We start from the raw sequence: 16,904 nt of genomic DNA on the forward strand, positions 1-16,904 counted from the left end.
GCCATTAGTGTAAATGGCTATTTTTGTTATTTTCTCAAAAATCAAAGTTAAAATCCTTAATCTCCTCATTTGTTGTGCTTTCTTGCTTCTACCGAAATAATATATGGGCTTTGCTAGATCGAGCGGTATAGAATAGCTGTTTCGAGTTGTAATATCATGATAAACAAGTGTCTTGTGAATGCAAATGCACTGTTGATTGATCAAAAAAACTTAAGACCTTTTGCAAAATATTTTTTTTATGCAACTAAAAATTTAAATTTAAAACCCATTAAAAACATAATTAAATATTTGTCGGTTATAAAGTTGGTGTATAAATACACTTCCTCTCCAACCATTTTAAGACAAAAAACCGTAGTTGAAACTTCTAATCTCCCCTTTCTATTACTGTGTTTTCTTGCTTGTACCAAGGTAATATCCGACTTTGCTAGGTTCGGGACAGTATAGAAGAACATTTTCTATTTGTTGTATCCTAAGAAACAATCTATTTGTTGTATTCTCTGTCAATTTCTTATCTTATTTGTTTTCATAGATTTCTGTAATAAATTCCATACAAATTATTTGTAGAAAATGATATATAAATCATCATTCGTCGGTTAAGTCAAAAGTTTTTATGGTATTTTGTATATGTTTTCTAATTAACTAAATTATGGATTTATGGGACAAAGTATGCAACATCCATCCTCATGTGTATTCCACATCGGGTTATGACCTGCGCCATGGATATTTGACTTATTATGTTGGATGTCCAATAACGTTTACCCAAATATTGACTACTATTACTATTGCGGACCCTAGCACATGTTTGCATGTCGCAAACATGGTGAGCATCCCTTTATCACTGTGTCGCATCATTTCCATGTATGCTTCTCGTGTCCTTATTCTCTTGATGCTTCCATTAACGAACCTAATCTTGTTCTAGGCTAAGAGGAAATTCTCCATTTGTTGAGTTTGTGACCGTTCTCCTTAATTTGGATATGTAAGTGTATAATTTACGTGCATCTGACATTGGTAGATTTGTGCATAGTTTCAATTTGGAAAAATTAATTATCCTCCTACTTTTTGTTCCTACCACCTTGTTCCCGAGTTCTACTTAAGGAGGGAAATTGGAGGATACGGAGAGAAAGTGAGGGGTATCGAAGGAAAATCGTGTTCCCGAGTTTCATTAATGGAAGGAAAGTGAAGGGAGGGGAAAGATTTTGGAGTCATATTTTCTTTCCAAATTTTCCTCCCAAATTGGGCGGATTTGGGAAGAAAGTGAGGGGATGGAAAATTTCAAGTTTTATTTTCTTTTTTCTCCTAACTCGGGAACACGAAAACATAAAATTTTCCTCTTATTTCTTTTCATTTCCTTCGAACTCGGGAACATGGTATAATGAATATTCCCCCCCCCCCCCCCCCCCCCCCCCCCCCCCCTTTCTTTTGGTCAAAATTTTCCTTCCCTTTCCTTTGATGAATTTACAAAAAAACTGGGGAACAAGGCGTACATATCTTTCTATACAATAAAATCGTGTGTAAATTTAATGATATTTTAGAATATTAACATGACACATGTCATCCTTAAAATGAATAAGAGGATAATTTGTAATGTCACAAGTAATTTATTATGCAACCAACAATGATATAAATACAAAGGAAATGAACCGCAATCCCTTTATACTAGGCAGGTATATCAACGAATTAAAGATAAAGAATAAATAACTTAAATAGATGGATAGCGTTCCCTTTGAAAAATAAATGTTGTTGGACAAACGATAACATTATTACAAGACACTAATTTGATTTTTTTTTTTTCTTTTTTTTTTTTTTAAATTTCATTTGTATATGTAAAGTTGCAATTAATAAGTTTACGCTCTAAATATTTGTCAAATAAAACAATATATTTTTGCTTATAAAAACATAAAGATAAATATTAAATATTAGTATTAAACTAAAATCGATGGGCTTATAAAGAATAGTAGAAAACAAAACACGAACCCCATTTTCATCCCGAAAAACGTTGGCACGAGCTTTAAGAAAACCATTCGAGAGGGAAGCCGTGTCTCGTTTATTTCAAACAAAACCCTTTGTCTTCTAATCGATTTTGTATGTCATAATTTGATCTATGGGTGCCACAATGCATGTGAAATCTGACTCTGATTTGACCAGTGTTGAAGCTCTATCGCCGCCGCGATCACCTCGCCGGCCGCTCTACTACGTCCAGAGCCCATCCAACCACGATGGCAACGACAAGATGTCATACGGGTCCAGCCCATTCGGGTCTCCGGGTCACCCCGCACACTACCACTGTTCTCCCATTCACCATTCCCGTGAATCTTCCACTTCCAGAACGTTTTCCGCCTCCCTCAAGAACGCCGTCGTAAGGGCCCACCACCATGGCAACGGTGGCAGAGCTCTCTCTCCATGGAAGAGGATTGAGAATGGTGATTTGGAGGAGGAGGAGGACGACGACGATGAAAAAACTGGTGGGATTCCTCTGAGGTTTTACATCGTTTGGTTCCTGTTGTCATTCGTCGTCTTGTTTACGATCTTCTCTTTGATTTTATGGGCTGCTAGCGTTCCCTACAAACCCAAGATTTTCGTTAAGGTGCGAATTTTGATCTCCTCGAACTACACTTCATACTTCATAGAGTGTTGTTTTTAACATTATGAAGTTGAATCGTTTGAGTTCGTTTCTTAGGTTACTAACTATACCTATTGAGTCAACTCGGTTGAGGAGCTGTAATATGATAACGGGTCTTTGTTGACTTTAGTTATGGGTTATCTTTTACGTTGTCAAAAATGGAAAAAAAGGTTCCCATTTGGTAGAATTCCGGGTTAACAAAGTTCTTCATTTACAAGTTTTATGTCAAATTTGAGTTGACTCGGACGTAGGATTCTTAACGTCTGAGTTAACTCAGTGATTTGACTCTTCAGTTTCACTCGTTGCTTTCTGTCAACAGTAGCAGCTTTAATCAGAATTTAAATATGAAAGACTTGTCATTAATAATTTGGGTGCTTTTCTTTTCTGTTGTGCAGAGCATTGTGTTTGATAACTTTAATGTCCAATCTGGGATGGATGCGACCGGAGTACCAACGGATATGTTAACTTTGAATTCAACGGTCAGGATCTTTTACCGGAATCCGGCGACTTTCTTTGGCGTCCATGTCACCGTCACTCCTCTCGAAATCCATTATTATCAACTCAAGCTTGCTTCCGGCCATGTAAGTTAGTTCAATTCATCAATGGATTCTTCTTATATTTACTTTTCTTTTTATTTAAAAAAAAATTATGGATTATATCATCATGCACTAAATTTTATCCAACACTTTAGATTCAGGTTTGATCTACCATCTTAAAGGTTATAAAGGATTTAAAAGTTATAAAAAGGAAAAGTTTAAAGATTAGAACTTTGAGAATATAATATTTGCACATTTTCATATTTCCTTTAAAGATTAGTGTAAAAGAGCCAACTACATGCTCTTTTTCAACAAATCTGATCGGCTTGTTGTATAATATATTTGTTATATGCCTACGTGGCATGATGTCATGTTCATGATTACTACAACTTGAAGGATTTTCCCAACACTAGAATCATGAGTGCATGCAGTGTGAGCTTGTTATTTGTGTAACTTTAGTTGTACATTCTTGATTCTCTTTATACGATTGGACTTTCACTACAACCTAAGTTTTTACCCATAACAAGAATCTTGATGGTACGGGCACTTGTAATTAATGCAATTTTGTTACAGGTTCTTGATGACTTTGGACATAAGTCACATAACTTTAAAGCTTTTAATCTTTTAAACTAGTTGAAATAGGATAAAGAGTAGACATAAAAAACTAAAGTTATGTTTGATGTACCTTTTTTTTATTTATTTATTAATCTTGCATAAAAAGCACAAAAGCATTCATTTCAATTATATCGAAATGTAATGGGCACCACCCTGTGGTCAACATTGTTGAATTTAATAAGAATATATGCTTCGGGGGGTACGTAGTATTATTGATTATAGATTCAAGAAAGTGAAGTCACATTCCAAAGGCAGCAGATTGTTGCAAGTTTTGATTCATGTGATAGATAGAGGTACAATTTTCTAGACATTTTAGGGCCCTTAAGTTTTATTACACTGTAGCTAATGGGCCCCACATTGAAAATGAAATGTGAAACCCCCTGTCATCCCTTTGTCACGTGACTTTCATGAGTGGGCAATATAGTCTTTTCAACAGTTTGTTCATTTGTTTTGATGATTGATTGAAACAGGTGAAGAAATTTTACCAATCAAGAAAGAGCCAAAGAGTGATCGTTGCACAAGTTTTAGGGAATCAATTGCCAATGTATGGTGGTGTGTCGCCTTTCAATGCTGCCATTGGACACCTCAAGAATGTAATAGTTCCTGTTAATCTAACGTTTGTGATGAGGTCAAGAGCTTACATATTGGGGAGACTAGTCAAACCTAAGTTCTATAGACATGTTTTGTGCCAAGTCACATTACGAGGAAACCACCTAGGCAAGCATGTGAATTTGACTGATTCTTGTACTTATCAGTATTGATTCGTGGATATATTTGTATCCTTTTGTTTTGGTAGGGAAATTGAGTACATAATTGAATTGTTCAAGCTATATGGATCGGAGATATTTGGTTACAAATCGCAAGATTTAATTTGTTGGTAATGCTTCTTCATGTTTATTTATTGTGTAACAATGTGAAAAAGAGACGAATACCAGCAATAAGGTTGAAAGTGTTAGCAATCGTATATTATGTATATGTAATTATATTGTTTGGTGTTCGGCCCATGTGTTTGGCCCGTGTATTATTATCTTTGCAGATTGTATATATATTGAGGGTAATTAATGAAAAGGTTTTACGGGAAAATCAAGTAATCTTCATGGTATCAAAGCGATCCAAATAAACCCTACCAGTCGAACCCTTCCTGTCGACAACTTCTCTTCTGGTTGATCATATTCTTTTCTTTCAGTCTTCTTCTTTCTTTCATTAATTACCCTCAATATATATACAATCTACAAAGATAATAATACACGGGCCAAACACATGGGCCGAACACCAAACAATATAATTACATATACATAATATACGATTATCTCAAGTTTGTTTCTGATAAAAATAGTAATTGTTCTTCATCTGTGTTAGTTGGTGATGAATCTTCTATTCCTGTAACTCACATGGGTGATACCACCCTTCCTCTTTCCAATCATTATCGTACTTTGCACCTTAAAAATGTTTTAATTACCCCTTCCATCATTAAAAATTTAATTTATGTTCGTCGTTTTGTTCGTGAAAATAATTGTTCCATTGAATTTGACTTGTTTGGATTTTCTGTGAAGGATTTCCGCACAAAACAAACTCTACTTCGATGTGATAACACTGGTGATCTCTACCCCGTTACTTCTCCAACTACTCAAGCATTCATCTCCATCACTCCCGCTATATGACATCAACGTCTTGGTCACCCGTGTAACGACCCAATTTTCACGTCCAAAAATTTCTTTTTTAAAACATTACTTTAGAAAATATTAATAATTAAAACATTGTTTAATTAAACCATTTCACATCAAAAACCGAATTTGGAATCCATAACAGTTAAACAACCAAAATATCAGAGTATCAATCCTAGGGTAAACTCATAAATACGGAATCAAGGAGTGTGTGTGATGAGCCGCTACCGCGCCTGCTCCTTCCCCTTGGCTGAGGAGGTACCTGAAACAACAACTGAAAAACGTAAGCACAAAGCTTAGTGAGTTCCCCCACTGTACCACATACCAATAATAATCACATATCATACATATATCGTCAGGCATATCTGGGTGCCCGACCTACCCCTTCGGTCATCTCGACCGGATATTGCCTAGCATACCTGGGTGCTGGCCTCCCCTTCGGTCCTCTCGACCTGATACTGCCTAGCATATCTGGGTGCTGGCCTCCCCCTTCGGTCCTCTCGACCGGATACTGCCTAGCATATCTGGGTGCTGGCTTTCCCCTTCGGTCCTCTCGACCGGATACTGGAGACTACCTCTCCCCTCTACTACTACCACATAACACGTACTACAATATCATAATCTATCTAGCATAGCTGGGTATGGCTACCCCTTCGGCCCTACCGACCAGATATCTTAGGGACTATCTCCCCCTACTGTCACTAGCACATAGCATCATATCATACTAGCACATAAACATAATGCAGGTAGTAGTAATCCCTAGATGAATATCACGGAGACAATCATCTACATACAACTCCTACTGGTGGGCCGACATTGTGGCCGTAGACCCACCGCTACTGGAAGGTAACTCACCTCGAAGTAGCTGCTGATCTGATCGGGAACTGACTGTCTACTGCTGCTGCTCCGGAAACCCTCCGGCTATAATTCCCACAACACACTCAATCAATCATTGCTAACTGTCCCTTTGGGTAAAATGACCATTTTACCCTTGATCATGACATAAGTCAAAGTCAGAGTCAACTTTCAGTTGACCCGACTCGCCGAGTTGGCTCGCCAACTCGCCGAGTCCCTATCAAATCGACTGTCCTGAATCTCGTCCCTACTCGTCGAGTTAGGCGTTGACTCGACGAGTTCTCCTTCTAAACTGAGGTTCAAGCCCTTCATCCTACTCGCCGAGTTGTATGAACAACTCGCCGAGTTCATCTTCATCCGATGAACACTTATGCTGCGACTCGTCGAGTTGTATGAACAACTCGCTGAGTCTGTTCTTGATCTAAGGAGATTGCCTTGAACTCGCCGAGTCAGGCAATGACTCGCCGAGTTCCTCCATGGATGAGTTCGGCTTCCAACTCACTAAGTCACACCTCGTGACTCACTGCTCACACTCGACACTACGAAAAGGGGACAAACTCGGAGACTCGCGAGCAGACTCGCTGAGTCAGATGAACGACTCGTCGAGTCGTTGCCATGCAATCACTAAATACGCGGTTTTGCTCTATTCTAGTCCATGCCATTCACAGATCTGGGTTCCTAGAGCATGAATCACACGTAAAGTTTCCAACTTTATGTGTAGATATTCACCAATAAAGGTTTTAGGGTTCAAAATGCACCCAAAAGGGTATATCTAGGGTCTTCATGCAATATGGGTCCATAAAGGCAACAGATCTGAGCTCCTGGAGCTCAACCATGCCTAGATCTAAAGGCCAATCAACTTATTACGAATTATATTGCACATACAAGCTTGGGGAAGGGCTCAAGAATGACTTAATGGAGTAATAAGCATAGAAACAGAGGGAAAACGGGTTATACCTCAAGGAATCACTGAGAGAACACTAAGAGGCTTGGCTTCCTTCCCTTCCTCTTGATCTACTCCACTTCTTTCTCAAAACCTTCAAGAGCACACAAAAATGCTTCAAACTCTCAAGGAAATAAGCTTTGAACGAGGGTTGGGGGCTCTGAGGGTGAATGGGGGCTGGCTTGGGGCGGACATGAGGCTTAAATAGGGTGCAAACCCTTGAAACTTAGGGTTTCATCCAACAGCGGTGACTCGTCGAGTCCGGAATATGGACTTGCCGAATCGCCAACTTAAACATGTCCCGGGTCCCATCTCTACTCGGCGAGTCGGACCTATGACTCGCCGAGTCCAAGGCTAAAAATGGAAAATATCAAATAAGATTTACGTACCAGGGACCAGGTGCTACAAATCTCCCCCACTTATTTTAGACTTCGTCCTCGAAGTCTGATGCTCGATCCTGAAACAGCTCGGGATAATGCTCCATCATCTCGTCCACCGGCTCCCAAGTCCATTCCGAACCCTTGCGGTGCTGCCATTGCACCTTTACGAGCTCCACCCTCTTGTTCCTCAAATCCTTCGACTTCCTGTCGAGGATTGCGACTGGGCGCTCAATGTAATTCAGGCTGTCATCAACCTGAATATCCTCTAACGGCACTACTGCTGAATTGTCCAGTAGGCACTTCCGCAGCTGAGAAACATGGAAAGTGCTGTGGATCTGGCTGAGCTCGACCGGCAGATCCAGCCTATACACCACCTTGCCCACCCGGGCCACAACTCTGAATGGTCCGATGAATCTCGGGCCCAACTTGCCTCGCTTCCTGAATCGAATGACGCCTTTCCAAGGCGACACCTTCAAGAGAACCATATCCCCGACTTGGAACTCCAAGTCGGATCGACGCTTGTCGGCGTAACTTTTCTGCCGACTCTGAGCAGTCTGAAGCCTGCTCCGGACCTGCTGGATCCTCTCGGTCGTCTTGAGCACCACCTCGGTGCTCCCCATGACTCTCTGGCCAACTTCACCCCAGCATATCGGGGTCCTGCACCTCTGACCGTACAACATCTCAAATGGGGGACGATCAATACTCGCGTGGTAGCTGTTGTTGTATGAGAACTCGGCCAAGGGAAGGTAGGTATCCCAGCTACCACCGAAATCTAACACGCATGCCCGCAACATATCCTCCAAAGTTTGGATGGTCCGCTCGCTCTGACCATCCATCTGCGGGTGAAAGGCGGTGCTGAAATGCAAACGAGTGCCCAACTCGTCATGAAATCTCTTCCAAAACCTGGAAGTAAAATGCACGTCCCTGTCCGAGATAATCGATACTGGTACCCCCGTGCCGCGCCACGATCTCCCTGATATAGATGTCGGCCAATCTCTCGGCCGATATGCTCTCCTGAATCGGGATAAAGTGAGCACTCTTGGTCAATCGATCCACGATGACCCAAATCGAATCCACTCCACGCGCAGTCCTGGGAAGCTTCGTGATAAAATCCATCGTGATATCTTCCCATTTCCACAGTGGAATATCCAACGGCTGCATCTTGCCATGCGGTCTCTGATGTTCGGCCTTGACCTTCCTGCAAGTCAAGCACCGCTCGACGTACCATGCCACATCCTGCTTCATGCGGGGCCACAAATAATCTGGACGAAGATCTCTATACATCTTCGTCGCCCCAGGTCGAATAGAGAATCGGGACTTGTGCGCCTCCTCCAACAAGATTTGGCGCACGCCTCCGTGATACGGCACCCACACCCTACGGTGTAGTGTCAAAAGTCCTCGGCTATCATAATCGAAGGAGGAAACCTGGCCCACCACACGGTCGCTCTTTCGATGTTCCTCCTTGATAGCCTCCTGTTGAGCCTCCTGAATTTGCTCCAACAGGGGAGTCACTATGGTCATCCTCATGCAAACATCCCTGATCGGCGCCGCCTTGCGGCTAAGCGCATCGGCCACCACGCTGGCCTTCCCCGGGTGGTAAAGGATCTCGCAATCATAATCCTTCACCACGTCCAACCATCGACGCTGCCTCATGTTCAGATTCGGCTGATCCATGAGGTACCTCAAACTCTTGTGGTCCGTGTAGATGGTACATCGAACCCCGTAGAGGTAATGTCGCCAAATCTTGAGAGCAAAAACCACCGCCCCCAACTCCAAATCATGCGTCGGGTAGTTCGCCTCGTGAGGCTTGAGCTGCCTCGAAGCGTAGGCAATGACATGCCCCCTCTGCATCCGTACCACGCCCAACCCTGAAATGGACGCATCACAGTAAACCACAAAATCCTCTACGCCTTTTGGCAGGGCTAAGATTGGCGCCTCGCACAATCTCCGTCTCAGCGTCTCAAACACAACCTGCTGCTCGGGTCCCCACCGAAAGACTACGGCTTTCTTCGTCAACCGCATCAGGGGTATGGCTATCTTGGAGAAGTCCTGATTAAATCTCCGATAGTAGCCTGCCAATCCTAGGAAACTCCGAATCTCAAATGGAGACTTCGGAACCTCCCATCTCATCACGGTCTCGACCTTGGCCGGATCGACCAAAATCCCGTTCTGGTTGACAAGGTGTCCGAGGAATTGCACCTCGCGCAACCAAAACTCACACTTGGAGAACTTGGCATACAAGCTCTCCCTCCTCAGGGTCTTCGATACCTCTCGCAGATGCTCCTCATGCTCTTCCTGTGTCTTGGAATAAACCAAGATGTCATCGATAAAGACTATCACAGACCGATCCAACATCGGTGTACACACGCGGTTCATGAGGTCCATGAACGCGGCAGGAGCATTGGTGAGCCCAAACGACATCACCACGAACTCATAGTGGCCATAGCGCGTCCGAAACGTGGTCTTCTACGTATCCTCCTCCCTGACCCTCGTCTGATGATAACCCGAACGCAAATCAATCTTGGAGAACCAAGATGCTCCCTGAAGCTGGTCAAAGAGATCATCAATCCTCGGGAGTGGGTAACGGTTCTTCACCGTTATCTTGTTCAGCTCCCGGTAATCTATACACATCCGATGCGACCCGTCCTTCTTTTTCACGAACATAATCGGGGCTCACCAGGGTGAAGTGCTCGGTCGAATGAATCCCTTGTCTAACAGCTCCTACAGCTGTGTAGACAACTCCTGCATCTCAGGAGGAGCCAACCGATACGGTGCCTTGGCTATCGGAGCAGCACTAGGAACGAGGTCAATCCTGAACTCCACCTGTCGCTCCGGAGGTATCCCAGGAAACTCCTCTGGGAAAACATCTGCGAAATCCCGAACTACCGGAACCCCGCTCACTATCGCCTTACCCGCCTCCCGGGTATCCATCACATACGCGACATATCCTGCGCATCCCTGCTGAAGATAGCGCCTAGCCCTCGCTGCCGAACATACAGTGGGTCCGCAATGTGGCCTCTCGCCATGAATCACTAACTCTCCCCCACCTGGGGTCCTGACTCGCACTAGCTGTTGCGCGCAATCTATCACCGCCCCATTGGGGCTCAACCAATCCATGCCTATAATCACCTTGTTCCCACGCAACGGAATGGGAACCAAGTCTACCAAGTAGCGCTCCTCAAACAAACGCAATACGTAATCCCGAAACACCATCGATGCTCGCACCGATCGATCGTCAGCAATATCTACCTCCAAAGGGCGATCTAACATGCCCGAAGACTCAGTGAACTTCTTGCTAAGCGCAAGAGAAACAAACGATCGGGTAGCACCCGAGTCGAACAACACCTGAACTGGGATACCGTTCACATGGAACGATCCTAACACACACACACACACACACACACACACATATATATATATATATATATATATATATATATATATATCAAGCACATATCAATATCATAGCATCATAAAATAAAAATAGAGGGGGAAAAGAATCATACCCGTCACCACATCGGGTGAGGCGCATGCCTCCTCGGTAGTCAGCTGAAATGCCTGGCTCCTCACCACTGGAGCCTCTGCCTTGCCCTGCCGGCCATCCGTGATCCGCAGGGTCGCTGGAGCTGGCGCCTTCACTGGCGCTGAAATTGTCAACTGGGGGCAATTGGCCTTCTTGTGACCCCTCTTGTAACACCCCAAAGTTTGGAAAGCCAAGAAAAGAAAGAAAACCTCAAGTTTAGGGGAGACTCGGCGAGTCCATGGAGGGACTCGGCGAGTCTGAGTGGGATCCGGGTTGTGGTGGAAGCGACCGACTCGGCGAGTCGGCCAAGGAGACTCGACGAGTTGGGTCTGATCGAGGAAAACCCTAAATCCGGGACTTGGAGCCTATTTAAGCGTCTCATTCTCTTTCCTATGGTTCCTTTACTGCCTCTCTACCCCAGAACACCAAACCCTAGCCGCCATATCCGTTTTTGAGCTAGATCTTGCCTTGAAGAATGCACTAAAGCTTGGAGGAGAAAGAAAGACCTTGGAGGTGCAAGAAGGGACTGTAGATCTGGGATTGTGGAGTCACTTCAGACCAATTGGAGGTAATAAGCTGTTGCTTGGACTCCCTTTGCATCTAGATGTATTCTTATGTGTGAGTTTTGGTCATTGTTGGTATGATATGTAACCAATTCGAGTTGGAGGTTCAGATCTGAGGTTGCTACCTCAGATCCATGTTGGTTTTGGTCTTGGATCCCCTAAAGTATCAACCCTTGGTATGTTGAAGAAGCATGTTTGCCATAAACCCTAGTTTAGTGTGTTTTGAGCATAGATCTCTCAATCTACACGTAAAGTTTGCCACTTTACGTGGGGAATAGGCCCTAGAAGTATGGATCTATGAGTTGGAAGTTCTGTTTGGCTCGAAAAGCCACTGCATGGATTGAGGACTGGATAGACTCGGCGAGTCCTTTGAGTGGACTCGACGAGTAGCTTGAAGATGAGGAGGAACTCGATGAGTAGGATGAACAGCTCGTCGAGTCGGTTGAAGTTAGGCATGGACTCGGCGAGTTGGACGAGCAACTCGACGAGTTGGTTGAAGATTGTCTTGGACTCGGCGAGTCTGTTCTTGGACTCGGCGAGTCAGATCGCGAAACCCTAAACCCTTTGAGTTGAGACTCGAATCAGTGAGTCGGGTGGTGACTCAGCGAGTTGGGCAGGACAGGACTTGGAACTAGTTGGACTCGGCGAGTCATGGACTGACTCGGCGAGTCGGGTCGCGAATAAGAAAGACCCTGAGCTTATGAACTCGGCGAGTCTTTAGGAAGACTCGGCGAGTAGGGTTGACCTGGAAGGTTGACTTTGACCAGAGTTGACTTAGTTGACTGTCAGACTAAGTGTTATATGTATATTGATAGCTCGGAGAGCTAGAGGAGCAGCGGTTCAGGGGATTGTTGAGTAGCAGCCAGAGGTTTATCAGCAGGGCTCAGCAGTTCAGGTGAGTTTCCTTCCAGTAGGAACGGGTCTAAGGCCACAATGCCGACCCGTTTAGCTAGCAGTAGTTTCGGATGTTGATCTGATACAGTAGTTAGTATGTTTGATGCCTTCGTGGCTCAAACAGGATTTATGTGTTATGTGTTCCGGGCTACGGCCCGATGTAGTATGCAGTATATGTGAGTTTATGCCAGTTGATATGTTATGATATGCTGTGTTCAGTTAGCTTCGGACTTCGGTCCGATGGAGGGGACAAGGTCCCAGACAGTTAGCTTCGGACTTCGGTCCGATGGAGGGGACAAGGTCCCAGACAGTCAGCTTCGGACTTCGGTCCGATGGAGGGGGGCAGGCTCCAGTCAGTTAGCTTCGGACTTCGGTCCGATGTCAGCTTCGGACTTCGGTTCGATGTAGGGGGCAAGGCCCCGTTAGTCCGGACTTCGGTCCGATGCAGTGGGCAAGGCCCAATATGTGCTTTATATGTTTTTGTGCGATATGTGGTAGATTGGGGGAGCTCACTAAGCTTCATGCTTACGGTTTTCAGTTTTGGTTTCAGGTACTCGGTTTTCAAAAGAGGAGCTCGGGAAGATTGCAGAGCACACACCATAGTCAGTTAGCCTGGGAATGTTTGACTCTGATAATGCTATTATGTTTTGAATTTAATACTCAAAAGTTATGTTTGACTTATGATACGTTGTTTATAAATCCATTTTTAGTAATGTTTTAAAAGAAATTTTTAGTCGTGATTTTTGGGTCGTTTCAAGTTGGTATCAGAGCCTTGGTTTGAGGGATTCGGGCGCACTCCTGAGTGTGTCTGAACTCAAACTAAGGAAGTGGTATATAGTTTTCAAAAGAAAAATCGTAGTTACAAAAGAATTTTGAGAAAAGAATACAATTTTTTTAGAAAAAGCAAAAAGAGTTTTGAAAAGAGAAAAGGGTGTGGTGCATGCAATCAGCCGAGCTCAAGTAAGTACTCCCAATTTACCCATACAAGTTATATTATGATTATCAGTATCAGTTTCAGTTTCGGTTTCGGTTCCAGCTTCAGTAGAACATCATGCTATAATAGGACTAAGGATCTTGGATGATGCCTTATGTGCCTGCTTTATGTGTTCAGCTTTATGAGAATTGCATGCTAGTATTGAGTAGACAGCAGCAGGATAGCCTGTTTAGGTTATGCCTGGTAGCGCGAGCTTAGCATTGTATGCTAGTGTAGTTTCTCGTTATGAGAATAGTTTTACCTGAGTATGTTTCCTTCATCCGAATGCTGCTTGCTTTGTGCTTTGTGGGACTCTGAGTGGTGGGAGTTAGCCATTAGGTGAATACGTCACATCACATGTGAGCAGGGTTGAATAATCTCAGAGTGCTAGATTTGGCCCTACTGCGCAGCTCTCGTTTGAGTCCAACCGTGGTAGGGACAAGACTTTTACTCGAAGGATTATCCGAGCCTCATTACATGTGATGGTATTCAGGTGGTGGCTAATTTGCATTACAATGAGGCCTTCAGCAGCTGAGGACTGGTTTGAGTAGAGTCAGAAGTTCCCTAGGGCAAGCCTGGGATGAGAGCAGCAGAGATTAGTAGTAGAGGAAAGGGGATTTGGTGGAGTTGAGGTAACTCTTGAGGAAAGTACGGATAGATGTGGAAGGTAGTAGGGGCCCATACTACTGAAAGCAGAGGATCCGTACTCGATTCAAGAGGGGCCGAGGCAAAACCAAGGAACTAGTAGAGTATGTGAGAGATCCCTCAGCAGTAGTATGAAAATTGATCAGGATTTTGTTATATTTTCAGCATGGTGACGTTGCGCGAGATACCAGTTAGCAGTTCAGGTGTCGAGGAGGGGTCTGGCTCGGGCTTCAGAGTCGGGCAGCTTGATGATCAGATGAGGGATTTCATTTCCGCAGAGATTATGCGCAACATCATTGATCAGACTCCAGTGATTTTCGGTTCAGTTAGAGAGGCCATTGTGGAGCTCATGGACAGTCATCTTGAGGCCTTTAAGGCCGGGATAGTTTCAGGGCAATTTGGGGCTCGTCTAGGCCCCGAATCTTATGGAGTTCAGGGATCCATCAGGGAGGGAGATCCCATTTCTAGTTTCTGCCATCAGGGGACAGGAGTGAGCCGGGCATCCTGTCTTCAAGAGAGACCTTTGGATGATTGGATAGTTGAGGAAGTTTCGCGAGCCATTCGCGAGGATCTGCCTGACATGGTCGTGAGGATCACTGATCGATTGATCGAGAGGCTCCAGGATCAGACAGCTGTTGCCCAGTCGGCGGGCAGGGAATCGGAAAGGAAGAGGAAAGCGGATGAGACTCATGTAGCCTCAGGTTCGGGAAAGAGGCCCAAGGGTTCGGATTTGAGGGTGAGGAACTATCAGAGCCGCAGTCGATGCGGGAAGTGCGGAAGGACGCACATGGGTGTGTGTAGGCGTAGAAGTGGTGGCGATGCTGGGTGTTTCAAGTGCGGCCAGATTGGTCATTTTAGCAGAGACTGTGTTGTTACCATCGCCCAGGGACTTGATCCGATGTGTTTCCATTGCAGTCAGAGGGGCCACAAGAAGGCCCACTGTCCGAGTTTCTATCCAGCAGGGCAGGTGCCAGCTCCTGCCCTTGGGACTTCAAGTACCGCCAGCAGTTGTCGAGGCCGGGCAAGGGTGCCTACGGCTCAGAGCCGAGTTTTCCGGTAGATTTCAGCAGGGATTCGAGCAGCACTGAATAATGAAGGTACGTAACTTTTGTTTTTCTGTCAGCTTATGTCATGATTATATTGTTATGGTTTTGCATCAATTTGTGGTATAAGTGTTGTATTTTAGTGTGGCTTGCTTGTGATTATGTTATATGCCATTTGCATACCTCGGATAATTGGTTGGTAGTTAGGGGATGTGCTCTTATGGAGAAGGTTTCGGAGGATGCAGTAACTGTAGCATGGTTGAGAGAGATTTGGTTCGCTTCGCTAGTTCGGAGTGGTTAGTGATTGGGATGGATTGGTTAAATTCCTACCTGGCGGGCTTGGTTTCCCCAATAGATGTTCCGGAATGGTAGTGAAGATCAGGATCTCTTTTGAGTGTGAAGCAGCAAGGGGTAAGCAGGATCAAAGTGGGGGAGAACCCTCCGAGGATACATGGATAAGAGTCTCGTAGACTCAGAATGAGTGCGCGGCCTCTGAGAAGAAATGGTAGTAGCACAGTGATGGATGGATTGAGAAGTTCAGAATTGGGAGTTCGAGAACTTTTCCCAGCAGTTAGTTCATGTAATCGAGATGGTTAGAAGCTGGTTGGGAATCCAGGATTGGAGGACCACCTGTCGGACGCATGAGAGTCGGAATGAAGATCCTGAGAACGGGTAACAAGAGATGTTTTCGTATTAGTAGCCAGTGTCTGAGGCAGCATGCAGGTTGCGTAGATTCAGGAGTTGGGAGGTTGGAAACTTCCCAACAATAGCTTCTTGTATCCAGATTAGTAGACGGTTGGTTTGGGAACCAAGCCGAAGAATTCCTCGACGAAGCGCTAAGAATATCAAGGATATAAGATGTTAAGGTTGATACAATATTCGAAGACTAAGGGCTGTTTTTTTAGAAATCGGGATGAGGAATCACTAGCAGGACTAGGGATAGTCAGGATGTTCTTGAGATAGTAGTAGTGTTGTAAGTCTGCGGGGGTAGCCGTAGCATTCACTAGCAGTCAGATAGCAGTAGTAGTGTTGTAAGTCTGCGGGGGTAGCCGTAGCATTCACTAGCAGTCAAATAGCAGTAGTAGTGTTGTAAGTCTGCGGGGGTAGCCGTAGCATTCACTAGCAGTCAGATGACAGTAGTAGTGTTGTAAGTCTGCGGGGGTAGCCGTAGCATTCACTAGCAGTCAGATAGTAGTAGTGGTGTTGTAAGTCTGCGGGGGTAGCCGTAGCATCCACTAGCAGCCAGATAGTATTAGAGAGTTGTAAGTCCGCGAGCGTAGTCGTAGCCTTTTATCAGATTGGTAGGTAGCATGAGCGCGTGTTAGACGCGGGAAAGCAGTTGTACCCACCAGTTCGGGTGCAACAGTGAGGATATGGGAATCCACGGGTTAGATTTCGGATTTCCCAAATGGATCAGTTATGGCTAAGTCAGCAATTTGGGCTATAGATAGTTATGAGATCAGAGTAGCAGTGGACCGTTGGGGTTCGGGTATGTTGCAGGCTACCGTCAGTCTGGGAGCCATCATGTTGTTAGTCGTGGAATTGATGATGTCAGGATGTGACGTATGGACCCGATCGGTTGGATCGGAAGGTTGCTAGAGCCACAGTGACAGGATAACTAGTGGAAACTAGTCCTAGAGGAAGATTTCG

The 16,904-nt window shown here is 44.7% G+C and overlaps 1 protein-coding gene across 1 annotated transcript; it reads left to right on the plus strand.

Annotated features, from left to right (window-relative positions):
* The first annotated feature begins 1,819 nt into the window (after positions 1–1,819).
* LOC111884254 (uncharacterized) lies at positions 1,820–4,652 on the plus strand. The gene is made up of 3 exons (XM_023880568.3): positions 1,820–2,584; positions 3,016–3,201; positions 4,242–4,652. Exons 1-3 carry the CDS (start codon positions 2,102–2,104, stop codon positions 4,530–4,532), a joined length of 960 nt encoding a protein of 319 aa, XP_023736336.1. The 5' UTR covers positions 1,820–2,101; the 3' UTR covers positions 4,533–4,652.
* The last annotated feature ends 12,252 nt before the right edge of the window (positions 4,653–16,904 follow it).

Source organism: Lactuca sativa, chromosome 3, assembly GCF_002870075.4.
Source record: "Lactuca sativa cultivar Salinas chromosome 3, Lsat_Salinas_v11, whole genome shotgun sequence".
Classification (NCBI taxonomy): Eukaryota; Viridiplantae; Streptophyta; class Magnoliopsida; order Asterales; family Asteraceae; genus Lactuca; species Lactuca sativa.

What these genes read in the sequence shown, in the direction of transcription:
- LOC111884254 (XM_023880568.3), top strand. Translation starts at nt 2,102, where the DNA reads ATGGGTGCCACAATGCATGTGAAATCTGACTCTGATTTGACCAGTGTT. An exon ending in AACCCAAGATTTTCGTTAAG is followed by an intron (nt 2,585 to 3,015) that starts GTGCGAATTTTG and finishes TCTGTTGTGCAG; the next exon opens with AGCATTGTGTTTGATAACTT. An exon ending in TCAAGCTTGCTTCCGGCCAT is followed by an intron (nt 3,202 to 4,241) that starts GTAAGTTAGTTC and finishes TGATTGAAACAG; the next exon opens with GTGAAGAAATTTTACCAATC.